The 18,733-nt window shown below is 36.5% G+C and overlaps 1 protein-coding gene across 9 annotated transcripts in view; it reads left to right on the top strand.

Moving 5' to 3' along the window:
* LOC145686083 (serine/arginine-rich splicing factor 5-like) overlaps positions 1-18,733 on the top strand; it is a 78,794-nt gene that overhangs the window by 9,135 nt on the left and 50,926 nt on the right. For 6 of the 9 annotated variants that reach the window (XM_081759012.1, XM_081759013.1, XM_081759015.1 and 3 more), the window contains exons 3-4: positions 7,241-7,311; positions 13,421-13,531. In XM_081759012.1, the coding sequence (XP_081615138.1) occupies positions 7,241-7,311; positions 13,421-13,531 (182 nt within the window). Of the gene's footprint in view, positions 1-7,240; positions 7,312-13,300; positions 13,388-13,420; positions 13,532-18,733 lie in introns of all 9 variants that reach the window. The other 3 variants (XM_081759016.1, XM_081759010.1, XM_081759011.1) reach the window with 1 other exon arrangement.

Raw genomic sequence — 18,733 nt, forward strand, 5'->3', positions numbered from 1 at the left:
TTTAGTAGGTTTTCGTGCTGTGTTGTATCTCGTAAATAGTATATATTTTACGTTTTCTAATCTTTGGAAAAAAGAAAATAGCTGAAACTTTGTACAGTCCGCAGCAAAAAAAAAACTGCAACATGAGCATGTAAGTTTGGGAAACGACGAAGTCTTTCGCTCCAAAATAAAAATGAAATCAAATCAAATCTTTGAGTTTTACGTCCCACAGTTATGCCGGTTAGGCGAAAGGAGACTGTGATGATGAGTAATGAATGAAATGGTAGAATGAAGAAAGTGGGAGGAAACGGTAGAACACCGAGAAAACCCACACACACGGTGTTTGTCCACCACAAAGTTCACTTGGCTTGAACTGGGATCGAACCCGGGTCCCCAAGCATCAGAGGTGAACTCTCTACCACTTAGCCACCGTGACCCCTTGCTCCAAAATAAGTGTGCAGGGGAGGACGCCGAGGTCTCTGTGGCGTGATTCGTGCCATTTAGACGTTGATTCCCTACGCTGTTAGGTGTAGTTTCACAAACTTATATGCTCATGTTGCAGGTTTTTTTGTTGCGGACTCTACAGTTACACGTTAAAAGATATCTGTTCAGGCGAATTTCTAGGCCAGGTTGTTACTTTAAACCAGGGTGGAAAAAAATCATGATTTTTTTTTTAAATCATTTTTGTTGATTTTTTTTTTATTTAAATCGATTTTTTTGATTTAAATCAAATCTTTCTCCTCGTATAATACAAGTCGCAAACTGAAGAAAAAGCATTAGGAATTAGTATTAAATGCTAATTATGCCATTTAAGTGAAAGTATTTGGGGTTGAATTTTGAATTATCCCCAATCGTTAACCTATATAAATCCCAAACATTGTTTCTTAACCTTTTTAAATATGGCTCTTTTTAAAGCTAAATTATAGACTTTCAGCCAAGCAACTACAGCATCAACCCTATTTATCCTAGGATCATGGTACATACATCACTCTCTTTAGAATAGAACAGCTTTTGAAACGGTAACATTCACATTTTACTATCATGTCCCTAAAGCGGGAAATTTTGAGTAATTGGCATTTTTTTTTTTTTTGCTTTTTTTTTTTATAAAAAAAAATTTGATCCCCTCTGGATTACCCTGTGTTAACGCACAGATCACAAAATCAACTGGGAAATACTAAGGGGTGTACTAAATGTGTGTACAAAATTTCAAGCTTCTATCTTTAGTAAGGGTGAGGAAACTATTTAACAATGAGCTAAGAACATTCCCATGATGACCCGGATGTAATAAAAAAATTTCCTCAGACATCCCTATTTATCCTAGGATCATGATTTGTACATTATTCTCTTCAGAATAAAACAAATTTTCAAACAGTACCCTTCAAATGTCTCTATCACTTATTTGGGATGAGAAAAACGAATTTTCTGTTAAAAATATCTTTTTTTATTTTTTATTTTTACCTCTGTAGACCCCTCCCCCTGTATTAAGGCAGAGATCTGAAAAACACAGGGGTGCACTGAGTAAATGTACAAAATTTCAATCTCGTAGGTGCAAAAGTAAGCCCGCGAAACAATATTCCCCAAATACTCCAGATTCCCGTATAAAACAGGATCTCAGGTAACAGTTTCCTGAGACATCCCTATTTATCCTAGGAGCATAGGACGTACATAATTTTCTTCAGAATATAACAGCCTTTCAAACAGTATCATTCATATGTCTCCATCTGAGACGGGAAAATCACGAAAAAAGCTATTTTTTTGTTAAAAATATCTTTATTTTTTTAAAGCATTTTTGCCCCTCTGGACCCCCTGTTTCCACGCAGAGATCTGAAAACATCTGAAAATTATTAAGGGGCGCACTGAGCGAGCGTGCAAAATTTCAGTCTTCTGAATGCAAAATGTAACCCGCCAAAACTTAATAATACGCATAACAAAAAATATCTTTTTAAATTTATGACGTCATCACACACTATGCCTCAACGCAGAAAGGCGTGAAAGCATATGTAACGTGTTCTAAAATGCCTCCAGTCTTGAAGAAAACGAAGTAAAAAATGCCTTATTGGTACTTTTTTAATCGAATAATGAAGACTCTGCCCTCTAAATACGCCCTATTATCTGGGAACAAACAGACACGCACAAAAAAGAATTTTCGTCTTAAATGTCAATGGTGATTTCCTATTTGGAATAGTTAATGATTTTAAAACCCAAACCCAATGTTACGAAAAGAAGAAAGTAGGATTGCTCCGTTACCTGTTCAAAATGGGATTTTCCCTAATCATCCTCTGCATGACACTTGTTTTCATACTATACCGTACATTTGAGTCTCACTGTATTATGATTATTAACTTCCATAATCGAAATAACAGAACAGAAACCGGATTTTACTTATTTTCACTTTAAATTAATTTATTTCGGAATTCGATTTAAATCAACGATTTTTATTTAAAAAATCAAGTGATTTAAATCTTGATTTATATCGTGATTTAAATCAATCCACCCTGCTTTAAACTTAGATTTTGAGTTATTTGCATGTATAGAGTGGGCAAATAAGTGGCCTGGACGAGTGGATACGATTGGACGTAAATATATGCATGGAACCACACCACGAATACTCACACCACCACCGGTTCAGATCTTAGTGCGGGTTGTATCAATGTGAGTTGAGCAGAGCGTAGGTGAAGACATTGCAACAGAGGGTGTGAAAAGTGTGTTGTAGAACATTGTGAAACAAATTCGTGGAAAAAGTGTGGTCAGTTTTTGCTCATGAATTTCATGGTGTCGAAGTGCCAGCAAAGAGTGCAATGCAAAGATTAGTCAGAAATAGCGTCTGACAGGATCTGTTTTGAACAAGGCAAAAATCATTCCGAAATGTGTCCGAACACGTAAATTGAAGTCATTTTCATTCATGTGGTCATTCAAGATATGAATGATGGTAATTTTCAACATAAGCAGGTTATCGAACTATTTCCCTTCCTTTGCTGCGTTTCTTTGTACAGTCCGCAGCAAAAAACATGCAACATGAGCATGTATATTTATTGTGAAACTACGACTAACAGCACAGGGAATCAACATAACGTCTAAGTGGCATGAATTACGCCAGGAGAAACCTCGGCGTCCTCCCCTGTACACTTATTTTGAAGCAAAAGACTTCGTTATTTCACAATAAACTTACATGCTCATGTTGCACGTTTTTTGCTGCGGACTGTATCTTGGACCTCTGTTCTCCAGGCCACTTTTATTTGCTCCACCCTGTATAATTGAAATATTCAGTTTCTCTTTACAAATGATCAAAAATCTCAATTTATAAATGTATACAAAAGTACAAATTATATATATTTTCTGCGTTAGTTGGGCCGTAACGAAATTTAATTATAACTAGGCCGTGTATGTATATTATTAAAATTTAAAAATAATAGTAAATATATATGTAGTAAGTAATGGAAATGTTATAAAAATATTCTTAAAACATTTTTACATTACCAACTCTTTTTATACAAATCGTACCAGATGAATTTGTTAGAAAATTTTGCTTTTAATACCATAAACAAGCGTAATTCTTTAGCATTTTATTTACATTCTATTGTCAATTTCACATACACTTAATTTTAAACGTTACATCGGGAAATTGCAACATTTTATCACGTAAAATTAAGAAGTAGTTTTCCACCTTTCAAATATGGTGAAAAACGCAAATGCCAGTGTTTTGCCTCAGCACACTCATAACTAAGTCTTTTATATGGAGGAAAATGTCTGGGTGTGACGTGTTTGTTTAAATAATGAACTTGCGAACACCAGATAATCGAGAGAGAGGGGGGGATATTCTCCCGTATTTAATAAGTGTGTTTACTCTGGATACCGGTAAGTATTAGTGTTACAGGAAGCTAGCAGTAGTTCTCAATAGCCCCGCCATCCAAAAATAAAATAACGCTCCCTGATTTTGTCCGGTATTTTGTGCAGAAAAGGTTAGTACTGAGACAGTTTTTCAAGCTGCTACTGTGAATGCAATGATTCATAAAAACCGTTTAGGCAACCGTACAACGTGGTCTGAACTAGTACTATAATTTTCCTGCTGTATGTGATAGTGTACAAGTGTGATAATGTTAAATATGAATATATCGACTGACTCAACAATCTTCGAAACTTTAGGCGTTGAACCTTGGAATTTTGTCATTGTATCGTAGGCTAGGTTTGATTTTGCGAAGTGCGAACCATAAGAGATTTGTGTGTCTCGTCTGTTAAGCGCAAATCCATTGAATTGTGCACGTGATTCACTTACATCCAATATCGAAGGCAAAGAAGAATGGGACGCAGAAAGAGGAAGAGGCGAAAAATATTGATCACAGTAACACGCGTAACATATACAGCTGATAATTTAAATGCTGAAAATAGTATATAACGGTTTTTCAGAGAAAATAAGTTATATACCCATTTGAAAAATTTTGCAGGAAAAGATGTCAGTTATTAAATTGTTCTGTTGTATTATTCAAGCTGTTCGTTCAACAATTCTGCCCTCCAGGCTGAAGAATGATGAGGCGTATGCTTCAAGGGAAGCTCGTACCCGTGGCAGGTCTTGTTAATTATTTACTGATTACTGTCCAGTATATTTATTCATTGATTATGTGAGTTTGTGTTGAACAACATCGTAAATATGGGTTTTCTTGGTTTCCTTCCACGTTCTCATTACATTGACAACGTACTGCGCACATGCTGAAGTAAATACCAAGATTTCTGCAGTACTCTTTCTTGATACCAGGATACGAATAACGAGCAAGAGAAAACTTCCGTTAATTGAACACTATATTCAGAACATTACACTCGAGAAGAAATAGTCATAAAACTAGTACTTATCTTACACTTACGTTTCCTTGATCGGAGGTGGTCTGTTAGCATCCTTCACATCCTTTTAAACTAGTGCCGATTTTCCACTTTCCAGTCTATGTAAAAAGGATCGAAAATTTTTGAGTGAATTGGGGAAGGCCGACTTATTTCTGTTTTTTCGAATGATTTTTCACGCCAGATATACCTAATATACAAAGTTAATCAAAATAATGGGAACGTCTGCAGTTAACAACCCGTAAGATGTGTGATGGTCTCAGGGAGGATGCGTGTGTAGTGCCTGGCCGTTGTTACGGGTGTTTTTTGCAATCTGTACTACGCTAGGTGGGTAGAACGGAGGCATGTATTGAATCGTGCAGTCGGTGGTGATGCAAAATGGGAGACTTTTGTGTTCCAAACAATCTAAATTGTGGGTGCGAAGTTAGTTGGCGCAAGTGTATCTCAGGTGATGACCTACAGAGTGGCAAAACAACGTCGGTAAAGAGCAATAGTGGACTGAAGAGAAATCTGTGATGTGGTCAGTGAATATTGGAAAAGGTCGTCAGCAAGGATTATAGAGAATTCTGCGAACATTCGATCAGAGCACTTGAAACAGCCTACTGTAATCAATTCCACGTGTGTGCAAATCCTGAATACGTGCTGTTGGGTTGCAGTTCCAAACCATGATTGCCACCAACAACGTTTTAGCACCAAAAAAAAAAAAAAAAAAAAAATCATGAACATGCAAAGTGGGCCGCTGACGATTGGAATGCATATTATGACCTGATGCATCCTCTTTTCGTTATTCCTTTCTACCGAAGAAAAGAAAGGTGGTGGCTCTATGAGGCACAATTTCCTGGTATTCCGTGGATCCTGTAATTTACGCTCACAGGGCGCTTTATTGCCAGTAATCGTGGACTTATGTGAGCGTGTACACTCATGTCCAAAATCATTGTCGCATATAATTTGATAACGGTATTTCTTATGTTAATATATGTGTAATCGGCAAAGACATGTATGTGGAAAATTTCATGTCAAAAGAGCAATAAATAACTACAACAAAACGAAAATAAAACTTCTTTGTCCCTTTAGCAACATTTTGTTTTACTTTGTAATATCCGTATTTAGAATTCTTTTCCTGTGAAATTTACCAGAAATATACATTTCCCGATTATACACATAATATCAGTATTGAGAGTACCCTGCAAAATCATTATCAAATTATATTCTGACAAGAAGACAATTATAGATATGCTTCAATTATTTTGGACATGAGTGTACATCCTATCGTCCAGATATTTCTTACCGGTCGCGCAATTTCCCTGGACGTCATTGTGGCAGTTCACACTTCTTGAGCTGTGGAAGCGTGGACCACTTCCCCAGGCCTTCTCAATTCCCAAATGAATACTTGTTAGTAATTTGGAACTCTGAATCCGGTGTAGATATTCTTCATTCTCGCTGATGAACTGAGTACTGCACTACATAAGGAATGGTCCAAAATTATTTGAAAGCCATCCATGACTTAATAAGCTCTATTCCACGACTAATTAGAGCTGTTCTGCGGGCTAACGTTGATCGAACGTCGTATTAATTATATTTTCTTCAGGTGTTTCCATTATTTTGATACCAGTGTGTATCCACTTTTGCCTTTGAAGGTTAATTTTAAAATAAATTTACATATAAATACTAATTCGATTGACACGTGCATTAGATTTAAATGTAATGTAAGAAGGTATTATTACAAATACAAGAATTTTAATATATTTTGTGTATTTGAATAGTTTCTTACAGTATTTAGGTGTATCCTTCATATATTTATCAGCATAAAAATGACAAGTGAAATAATTGTTCTGTTATTGAAAATTTTAGTTTAGACAAATATTACTTCTTAGCCTTCTTCGCTGGTGTAGTAACTAGTGCATATGCTTTGGTACAGTCCGCAGCAGAAAACTAGGGATGGCCAGAACCGGTTTTCGGATCCAGGTCTGGAACCGGTTCTGAAAACCGAAACTTTATGACCATCCCTACGCTAAACCCGAGTTGCTGGCAGGCTGTGAATAGTATGCTAGATGAAATGGTGGAAGCGACAGGCAGGCGCCCAGGCGGCAGCAGCTTGTCTCATTTGGCTAAATGAACTGGGTAACTGGCAAACTCAATACACTATTAGTACAAATTTGGCTACCTGGGAAATATACATTACTCAAAATTGTAGATGTCATATTTTCGTTTCAGGGAGTAACTACTTATGGGAATACATATCTAAATGTAAAAGCAGTTTTAAGATTATGAAGGTGAAAGGAAGAACTTGCTATGATGAGATCTTTCGGGCCTTAGTTAACGATGAAGATAAAAAGTCCCAACATGTTCTGAGCAGAAAGTTAAATGTGTTAGAGAAGACGTAAATGAAATAGATGAAAAACTGATCAACGTTTTTGTCATATTCTTTCAGGAATTTGATGACTACCGGGATGCAGATGACGCAGTTTATGAATTGAACGGGAAGGAATTATTAGGCGAAAGGTAAAGTGTTATTAAACCTTCTTTTTATTATTTTTTAAAATCATGTTTTTGTAATGTAGAAAACTGTCTGGAAATCTTACACCACTGTAAGGTGTTCATGGCTGACAGCTGTTTTTAAATCCATAACACCCTTAATGTCACTTCACGTCTGAATAGAGTACAGCTAAAAACTGCATCTTTCGCATTATCTCTCTGTTTCACTGATATTATTAAGAAATAGCGAAGGTTTTATTACAAATTACACTCCTTTCCCACCAGTATTCACAGAATAATTACTCACGTGAAGGCGATGTAACATTTTTAATATGGTACTGTATGTAAAATGTCAAGTTCTACGAATCAACGACAAAGAAACTACAGAATTATGGAAACTGAACTTTGCAGAGATATTTACCCCCATCAATATTCACATGTGATAGTTCAGAAAATAATAATCTTTCACTAGCATACATTTAAAAAAAAAAAAAGTTACGTTGGATTTCAATGTGAATTGCCAAAAATGCTCATATTTTTTTAGATATTTCATTCAGATCAGTTTACACAACCCTTAATTGTAATTCTTTGACTAAGCATTACTCAGTTTTATACACATCTTAAGTCTTCATTAGTAGAATATCTTATTTTAACAAATTAGCTGTTCATCGGAAACTCAAAAAAGGTTTGGCGTGTGGAACTTTTAGAATTCCGGAGATACTTTTTAACTTTTAACTGAAGCTGCTTTAGAATTTGTAAGTGAATCAAATAGTTCTCAAAAGGAATTATTCAATATGCTTAGGTATATGAGAAATTAGTTACTGAAATATTTGAATTGATATCAGTAATAATGTGACGGATTAACTGTTTGTGTAGATCAAATTAAATTCTTTGGTGTCAGATCATAACATAACTCATTTGGGTTGTTTGGGAAACGTTTCACCTCTAATCACTTCGTCGTCATTCCGGAAATGCCTGTCATGTAAAGGTTTCGTCATCCGCGGAAAGAGCAAAATGTTGCTGGGTGCCATGTCTTAAGAATAAGAGGTGGGGCAAAATTTGATAGCCCAAAGCAGTAGCATATGTGGGGCAGCCTTATGCAAAATGAAATGAGATCTTTAAATTTTACGTCCCACGGTTATGCCGGTTAGGCTAAAGGAGACTGTGATGATGAGAGATGAGTGAAATGGTGGAATAAAGATAGTGAGAGGAAACGGGAGAACCCCGAGGAAACCCACGAGCACTGTTTGTCCATCGCAAAGTCCACACGGCGCAAGCTGGGATCGAACCAGGGACCCCAAGCACCGGAGGTGAACGCTCTACTACTGAAAAATGAGTTGCGGTGTTGTCAAGCAAAAAGTCCCTCTTGGACATTCCCTCGACACTTCATCGTGATAGGTCTCGTGTAACCTTGTGAAATTTCGGTAGAGTGATCGTGTGATGGTTTACTCCTTCACATAATCTGTTAGCATCACACCATGCGAGTCCCGTAAAACACTTATCACCCTGCCCGACAATGGTTGGGCTTTGCCTTTTTTGGCGGTGGTGAATCCACAAGTTTTCACTGCTTTCTGTGTGCGTTTGTTTCGGGGTCATAGTGGTACACCCAGCACTCATCCATGGTGATTAAGCGTTTAAAGAAGTCATTTGGATTGACCTGACACAGTTGCAACATTCCCGCTGCTGCCTCGGTTCGGCAGGTTTTCTGAATGGGTGTGAGCAGTCACAGAACCCAGCTGGCGGCGACCTTTGTCATGTGCAAGATGTTGGAAACTGGCCCATGACTGATTTTCACTTTTCCATTATTCTCTCGATTGTGATACGCCGTTCTGCGCCACCTAAGCACTGTTATATGATGGTACATTGTTGCCATACACTTCTACCAAACCAGCATTGATTGTTAGTGTTCTTTCCCTTCAAATGCCGAAAACGAATCACCATATGATACTAGGTTTATTAGTGGGCTGCGCCATTTTGTTTTGGTTCCTTTAGCGGCGTGCGATGGTGCCGTGGCGCGTGGGTTTCAATATGTACCATTATTACAGGCATATAACTGCAAAGAAACAAAAACATTAGTTAAACAACTTTTATTTTTTCGAGGTGATAATATACCACACTTCTATCAAACTTCAAACAGCCTTTTTAGAGATGTACTATAACCCGACAGTATGTTTTCATTCCCCATTCATAAATCAGAAGTTTATCACAATTCTTTATTATTGTACAGATTAAAAGGACTAAATTGTAAATAAGCTCAATAGCTATTAGATACTGTTGTGTATCATGTTGTAGATAGTTTCAAAATTGTTAAAACGTTGAATTTTCGCTGACAGCTTTTAGCACTAAGACATTGGTAAGAAAAAAGATCTTAGTTGATTTAGGATGTATGCAAATTCATTAAATCTGAATAGGATACGGAAAAGCAAAGTATGTAAGTGCTTTAGTAAATACTGCTCTTAAGGTGGCTTACATTAAGTAAATTGTTTTAAGTTTTCCGTGTAATTATGTGCAATAAAATATTTAATGAAGTATTGAAATAGTTTTAAAATGCAGTGGTGAAACTGCCTGGATTATCCTGAATTTGGTGTAAAGACTTAAATTGAGCAGATTTTTTTATAATTTTCACCAAGATGCCGCTTGTCATGTTTAGAAACAATAGGTGTTATTGAAAATTAAGAATATGGTAAATGAATAGGAATAACATAAATAACAATGAAGCTATGCAAATAAATTCTATTTTGAAGCAGGAGTATATTTTTAAAGTAATATTTTGTGAACATTAATTAATCTCGTTTTAGGGAATTTTGGTGTGTCACGTTCAGTCAACTCTTCAGTACTTCAGGGAAACTAGATTTAGATACAATCTTCCAATGAACATAACGTCAACAATTCATCAGTTATAGACAAATTAGTTTTTCATTTGATAAAATAGTATTTCATTCTCTACACGCTTTTACTAATTCCTTTTATTTATTATATAATATATACTGGGGATGGACAAAAATATGGAAACAAGAGGTAGCTATTTCAAACGATTTGCGTCTGAACGATAGGTGTCGCTGTGGTCATCGGCACATCCTGTGAGGTATATAACCTGATCAATCGAATAGATGGGCTAGTTATAGTTCAGTGACCGGTCCGTGCAGGTTATCGTGAATTATGTCTGAGCTGACAGTTTCAAATAGGATAAATTGTGGGTGCACGTATAGTATGAGCTTACGTGACAGAAGTACCGGAAATGTTTGTTGTATCAAGAGGCACAGTCTCGAAGATCATGAGTGCCTACGAATGTTCCGGAAAAATCGCATCAGCGTAGACGCAAATGTGTGTTTCATGACACGCACAGTGGGTAGGATTGTGACTAAGCAGATCACTGCTGCGCCTAAAGTCAGCTGAGCTGAATACATTGCTTACAAACTCAGCCTCAAAATAGTCAGAAGAGAACTCCACAAGCAGGGTATTTATGACAGATCTGCAATTCTCAAACCACTCATGACTGCTGACCATGCTGCTGTACGGAGACAGTGGTACAACGCCCGTAAAAGCTGGACAATGGAGCAGTGGAAGACTGTCATCTGGTCGGATGAGTCTTCCTTTACATCATTTCCAAATTCTGGCCGAGTTTACATGTGGAGAACGCCAACACAATCGTACGATACAGTGTGTTACCAAGAATGAACAGGGTGTCTATCGGTCACGAAAGTCATGAAATCAAAAAACGGTCATGAAAGTAAAGAAAAAGTAACGAAATTTAGCTTTCAGGTCACGATTTTTTTTATTTATTTTTTTTCATTTATTTATTTATTTACAAATATAAGTAGACTGGAAAATTGTGTTCTATAAAACGTCAAAATCCACTACCACTTGTGGTCGACTTTAGACGCTACCAAATCGCAAGCAAAGCACGCTTTTATCGCATGCATGAAAATTCGGTCTAATTCGCACCCAAATTCGCTCTGGAGAATGTTACGAAATTTTATGATTTGGTAAAGAAAAGGTCACGAAATTTCATTTTGGAATTTTAGTAGACACCCTGATGAAGCATGGGGATGGTTCAGTGATAATTTGGGCAGCCATATCCTAGTATTCTGCCGAACCCATAATCACCTAGCATGGACATGTCACTGGCAAGGATTACGTAACCATTTTGAGCGACTAGCTGCATCCCATGGTGCAAACTTTGTTTCTAGATGGTAATGCTGTGTTTCAAGATAAGAGCTCTTGTTCATACAGCTCACATCATCCAGGACTGGTTTGATGAGCACGAAGATGAAGTGTCACATATGCTATAGCCTGCACAAACGCCAGACCTCAATATCAATGAGCTTTTGTGGTCAGTTATGGAGAAGATGATGCGAGACCGCTACCCACATCTTTACAGCTTGCAGCTGCTTTGGTAGAAGAATGGTACACCCCTTTGACAACCGTACGCGATTTGTATTTCTCCATTCCCCGTTGACTGAAGGCCGTTCTGCGTGCCAAAGGTGGTCATACTTGCTCTTAATAAAGATAATGTGCAATTTTTCAGTTGTTTCCATATTTTTGTCCATCCGCTGTATATATAATAAAGCAGGCGCATGTCAGTGTGAAAATTAGAAAAACTTAAGGATCGTTTAAGTATGTAAAACCTCAATGATGACCTCGTGTACAGTTAGTGTCTAATGCCGCGTAGGTGACAGAGAATGTCATCCAACTCAGTGTAAGGCTTATTTATGATTGGTCGTTGGCCAGTCAATGAAGCTTAGTTTTCTGTATTGCATTGTTTTGGCGTAATTTTTCTCGCTCCTGTTAGGACGTGGAATTCTTACGAAAGTTATATTAACCTTAAAAATTGAACTAGAGAATTGTTCCCATACGCGATACGTGGAAATGAATTTTGAAAATCGTGTGACTTGTGACTTAAGTTATTTTTATTATGGTAGTTTCAATTATCTTGAAGTTCGAGAAAGCAACGAATAGGTTGTATCGGTGGGGAGAGTTGATTGTTGGCATCATTTGGGCGCTGTTTCGTGTTTACGAGAGAAGGGGGATAGCTTTTTGAGCTACTGTAACTGTACATGAGGATGTCTACGTATGTGATGTTTCCAGTTTACTCATTGTATTTTTTATTCTTTAAATTTTTTGAAAGCAAAGTAGTAATTATGGTACTTGATATTTTTAAATATTTATTACGGTGTAGTATTTGCTCTTCGTGTTGTACCTTCTGTAAGTATGGAATCCACTTACCTTATTTATTTCTATGCAGGTCAGAAGCTTTACAGATAATTTTGGTTCATCTAATTTCCCTGATACACACTCAAGTCTTTAATTCCTTTGAGGACCTTTTTGCTTGTTTACAATATCTTTTATCATTATCATAGCATGATTATATACTGATAAGTCGTTTGTGATTTGCTGAAAATAATTCAGATAGTAAACATTCCGTTGCCATGATTATTTTATGTCCGTGGAAAATCCAATTAAAAAAGACAAGTGAATATTACATATCAAACTGTTATGTAATTTCATTGGTTCTTTTGATGGGTTTAATTTCAAATTTATTTAGGTGTGGCATGTGGTATTAAATAAGCCTATAAGTCTACGTGACTTGCAATATTCTTTTTTTAAATTTGCTAATCAGTCAATTGTGGAGAAGACTGGTAGTTTTTCTTTCGATTAGCGACTTGGTATTAATAGATTTTACTCCCTCGATAGTAAGGTGAGACGGTGAAACTTTTTGCGCATCGATGCATGAAGATTTTAACTTTTTCTCTCCTTTTTAGCCTAACAACAACTGAACGATAATTGGATACTGTGTTTGATGGTTATAAGGAGCTGCGCTGTAGCTCTTTGGTATTTATCTTACAAAATAGAAGACTAAATTTTGCTTATACTGATTCTACTTTTCTCTTTCAGCAAATATTGATTTACTTCTGTTTTTCTCCCTATTTTCTTTGTCTAGCTTGATGAGATGATTGGCAACCTTACTGGTGCAGAAGACTCCGGGTTTCCCGTAACATATTGATTTTTTTTACAGGGTTATAGTTGAACATGCTCGAGGTACAGCACGAAAGGGCGCTGGTTATGGTTACAACAATCGAAGAAGAGCCTCTTGGATAGACAAGTAAGGCGCTGAGATGTCTACCTTGTTTTTCAGAGTGTCTGTAGAGAAAGCTCGGGGAACGCCGCGCGGAAGTGACCTCTGGAGAGGCAGCAGCCGCCGGAGCTTTGGGCCACCTCCGCGCAGGCGCAGTCGGGCAGTGGACAAGTAAGCTTACTAGAGAGTAGACTTTTGGACGGTTGGGTAAAAGATTAGTTCTGGATTCACCTTATAAGCTATAAGACGTAGGTGTGCAAAATCAAGGTTTATAGAATGTGTAAATAGGGCAGTCATATGTATCCACTATTGGATGCGTAGGACAAAACCTAATTTTAATTATATTTACCAGTTTTTGTTACATAAAAAAAAAAAAAAATGACAGATCTTTGTAGAGTTAGAATAGAAATAGAGCACATTTATCTTCTGTAACTATTAGTCATAAGTCGTCCTATCAGTTAAGAAAACAAGGACCACATAGTTTACTGAGCCATAATGGAGTCATATAAAACTAACAACGAAACGTTAAGTAGTGAGATCAAAATGACTACATGTTTTATATCAACTATTATTGATATTGAGATAGAAAGTTTCTTAAAATTAGTTTTTTTACTCATACTGCTGTACACAGTGCATGGTCGCTTCCACTATTTTTGCTTTTCTTGTAATGTGCGAGTGGTATCGGAAAGTTTTAATTATCACCATGAACTAAAAGGCAGTGAGTGTTTTATGCCCTTTCTTAGTTTTTGTTATATACCTACCGAAGGCCTCATTGTAGAACTGCAAATTGCATGGAAAACCATTGTTCCACTGCAATTATGACATAATTGGTTGTCAAAATGGCAACCCTGTAATTAATCCATCGTCTGTGGGTATCTTGTTGACAGCTTGGAATACTTGAGGGAGTGTGTTGTCAACAAAGAGACCGAGATAGTTTTTGATCTGAATTCAGCGTCCGATGAACAGATATTTTTCTTTCTTTTGCAAAAGTTGGAATACTGAATTCGCATGGTTTCAAGGTCTGCCGTAGGTTCGTACTGTGAAACGAAACTCACTTGTTAGAAATAAGTCATCCTGGTCATATCTCTAAAGTACTTCCAATGTGCATTTGCAAGTCCGTCTCACTTTTGTTATTACTGTTATGGAAGTCTCGTAAATGGGAATGTTTATGATGCTGAAGTGTTCTTAGTTCACAACACTGAAAAATAAATGTGGTATTGTAAGTTCTCGCGTAACATAGATTTTGAATATGTAATAAATTTATAGTGCCACTTCAATATATATATATATATATATATATATATATATATATATATATATATCATATAAAGTATCTTGGCAACTTTGATCAGGTAGTATCGTGGAAAGTGTCAGTCTGCTGATATTTACATTTAACAAAATTTCCTCGATTTTTTAATCTAAATTTCGTTTGAAGATATATATGTATCTATACGCTTAGGCCAACAATAAATAAATTTTTCAGTTGAGCCAAAACGAACTTAATCTGTCGTTAAAACCGGCAAAATAATATGAAGTATGGGTAAGGGCATATTTATCACACACACATACCAAATGAGTGTTTCTCTGGTTAAAAATTTCTCAAAAGTGGAAGCAACTTAAAAGTTCTTTAAGTCCTTACTACCGTATACCAAAGAGAGATTGTATATGTATGTGTAGAAATAGAACAGTAAAACTGAATAACAAAGTAATTTTAAGTATATAAAAATTATAGTAAAGTACAAATATGTAGTACTTGAAACGTAAATTAACTCGTGTAACTACAAGGTAACCAAAAAATTTCTTCACGTTTTTGACGTCCCATTAATCATGCGCTCATAGAGAAAATGAAATGGCGCACGTGGTTGCCAAGTGATTGTAGTCTGACCATCAACCGTCAGTAATACAGGCACGTTACGTACACAAAATCATAACTTGTCCAATGTCGAAGAACAGTGGAGGTATCGAAGCAGCTTGTTCGTGTGTGTTTGATATGAATTAATTTAAAGTGGGCTTCTCAGCTGCCGCATATGCCAGGCATTGGTCCCAGAAATTCCGTTCAGGAATTGAGCCTTTTGGATGAACCTCGCAATGAACGATCACATGTGTTGGATGATGAGGCCCTGAAAGCAGCCATTGAGGAGGATAGTGGTCTGACATGTGATAAACTTGCAGAAAGGCTCCAGATTTCCGCTGAAACATTGGCTGCACCTGCATAGGATAGGGAAGTCATACAAGTTAATGGATACCTAACACATTGTCGGCAACCAACAAGGAACAACGAGCAACAGTCTGTTCGTCCTTGCTCACTCCGCACTTCAAAACACACCTATCTGTGCTTGCTTACTGGTGACGAAATGTAAATCCTCTACGACAGTGCCATGTGTACCAGGCATTCGTTGGCACGTGACACTGTTCGTCACACCTCAAGATACCTCTGCACCCACGAAAGACAATGCTCTCTGTATGGTGCAATTGTTGGCATGTAGTGAATTACGAGCTCTTACTACCTGGTCCAGACCATTATTGCTGACCTCTACTCTCAGTAGTTGCAAATGGTGTTTCAATTCTACACGAGAATACCAAGCCATATGTGGCGAAGAGTATCCGGCAAACCCTTCAGCAACTCGTCTGGGAGAGACTGGTATGCACCATATTCACCGGACCTTGCGCCAACAGATTGCACCACCTGTGGAACATACGGATTTCTTTACATCCACGACCGCTGAGTTTCTTCACCACGATATTGTGCAGCTGTTGGAACGTTGGCAAAAGATGTTGGATGTTGATGAGATCAGTTCGAAATCTAAAGGTGCATACTGTCCATTTGCTCTAGAATGGAAGAAAGAAAGAAAAAAAAAAAAACTTTTTGGTTGCCTTGTATTTATATTTGTGAGGAAGATATATATTCATTCTTACAAATAAGAACTGAAATAGCCGTGTGAAATAGATCTAGCGTATTCAGAGTATATAGTTATTTCTATACCTTGATTTTGCATTGTAGATAGTGCATGAGTGTTCAAAGCTATTTTATACAGTAGTGTTCGAAATGTAATTCGAAATTACTCAAGTACCGGGATCGTTCATATTTTTCTGATTTAGTAGTATTTTGATTAAAGTTAAATAGGGCTGTACTATGATAGAAGAGACTGCAGTTTTTGTATGTGTATATATTTGTGTGTGTAATGACACATCAAAATTTATTGTGGCATTGTAAAATATACATTTCGTATGTACTTTCATTATAAGAGGCCACATTATCTGGTTCAATAAAAAAAGAAACGAAACTTTCATACAAATTTCGAAAAAAATTCAACGTATCTGGGGGAATTTTCTTCTTACCTCTAAAAATAAGGGTAAGTTACTGGAGGTTGAAAGTCAAAAAATGCGGATTTCTCAATTGCGGCTGTAACGATTTTAGGGATTTAGATTTCTGGGCTTTCGGCATCTATGACCATATAGCTCGTCACGTTTTGAGGGATGACGTCTCGACGAGCACACTATCTAGGAAAAGAGAAGGAAGCGGCCTGGGACCTATAATTTTATTTATAGTGCAAACCAGTATTACCTACCCCATCCTGTGGTATGTAATTTCTCGGAAGAAATGGTGGGGATCCAGATAAGATATTAGTTTAGTGCGCTTTTTAAATCTAGATTTTTCAACAAGTACTCTCACGAATTTGCTCATATTCCATTAACCTTACAGAACATCCTTTCTCGTTAAAATCTATAAGGCTGTGTTTTCTTCGAATATGTTTGTTATAATACTGTTCATATTTCATAAATGACTATTTCAGTAATAACTGATGCATTAGACGATTTAAGGTATGAGAGCAAGACAATTTAGTTGGTCTCTACGTTTTATTATTGCCGTAATTAACTGTTTGCTGTACATTTTACTTAAAACACTTCTGTGTGTGTGTCGACTGAAATGTAAACACATTTTCAAAAGTTTTCTAGGTAAAATGTGCAGCAAACCGTTGATTTTTGCTAGTACAGGATTTGCAGCTGTAAAAGATTTTCTGAATTTCGCAAGACTATGAAAGATGTCAAAGCGTTATCAGCATAATCCATGTTCGTAGACAGAACTTTTTAAATTTCTCTATTTAAAATGTTCCTTGTCTATATGCGAAAACATGAATTGTGTAGTTTCACTCTTAGAGTCGTTCATCAGAAGGTAAATTGATTGGAAGTTAAATGGAGATGTTGACGGCGAGGTAGTTTGTCCCATTACGAAGGGAAGATGACTGCCAAGAAGTTTTGTCTTGCTGTTAATAATTATCAGCTACTCAAATGCAGAACTTGCATCCTTCCTTGCTTTGGAAGTTCATATCTTGGAAATATGCTTTAGATTGATAACATGTGTATGAAGCCACTAAACAAGCGCTATATATATATATATATATATATATATATATATATAATATTTAAAACATACATGAGCTTGTTTAGTATATCTCTGCTTCTAATTGCTGTATGGAACTAGTTTCCGTTGCGCGAAATAACACGAAATTTTAAAAATAAGTTTTCATTAATTTAAAAACGCCAGTTTTCCGCTGACGGAACGGTAGAACGTGAAATTTTCCCATTTTCTTTCATTTTGGGTGATTCGGACACGGCTATAGAGAATATGTTGCAGGGTCTCTTTGGTGAAAAAACTTAAAGCACACTTTGTTTGTTAGCAAGTAAAAAAGAGCTAGTGTTGAATGTGACTTTAAAAAAAAAAAAAAAGTTGCAGAAAGATCATTTTTGAAGCTTTCTTTCCAAAGAAAAGACTCCCAAACTACAGAAGTATATGATGCTTTGAGAAAGGTATTTGAGCCTTCTGTAATTGCATGTAGTAGTGAACCAGACATTGTTGCGTTAAGGAAGTTTTTTTTAAAGCTTTATCTTCATTAAAAAAAAAATGCAAACATCTGATTATGAAATACCGTATTTGAAGTTGTACAAAGTGGCCTGTGAACTCTTTGACAAGTGATTCGTCTCGAAAGTGTAGTGTAGTGAATGTTTTGAATGGACAAAAGTTCCGAAGTGATGATTGTTTTGAAGTTTGTTGCAAATGCACTTACATATGTGTGTGGCTTTCAACAATCAATGCCAGTTGTGAGAGGTTGTTTTTTGAAGTTTGGACTGGTGACAAACATACAAGAATGGAGGAGGAAAATGTGGAAACACATAATATGCTTATGTTTGATGTTTAAATATAACTTGTGCTTATGTGTTTCAGGTAACAGTAAAACTTTCCTTCTCATAGTAAGTTTAGTTACTAATTTTCCTTCAGTTTCATTAAGAAAAATATATAATTTTCTGTAAGTGAAACAGTCAGTGTATTTTGTTTGCAGCTAATTAATGGTTTATTTCTGTAGTGATCTATGA

The sequence above is a fragment of the Thermobia domestica genome, chromosome 5 (genome assembly GCF_964235325.1).
Source record: "Thermobia domestica chromosome 5, izTheDome1.hap1.1, whole genome shotgun sequence".
NCBI classification, from domain to species: domain Eukaryota; kingdom Metazoa; phylum Arthropoda; class Insecta; order Zygentoma; family Lepismatidae; genus Thermobia; species Thermobia domestica.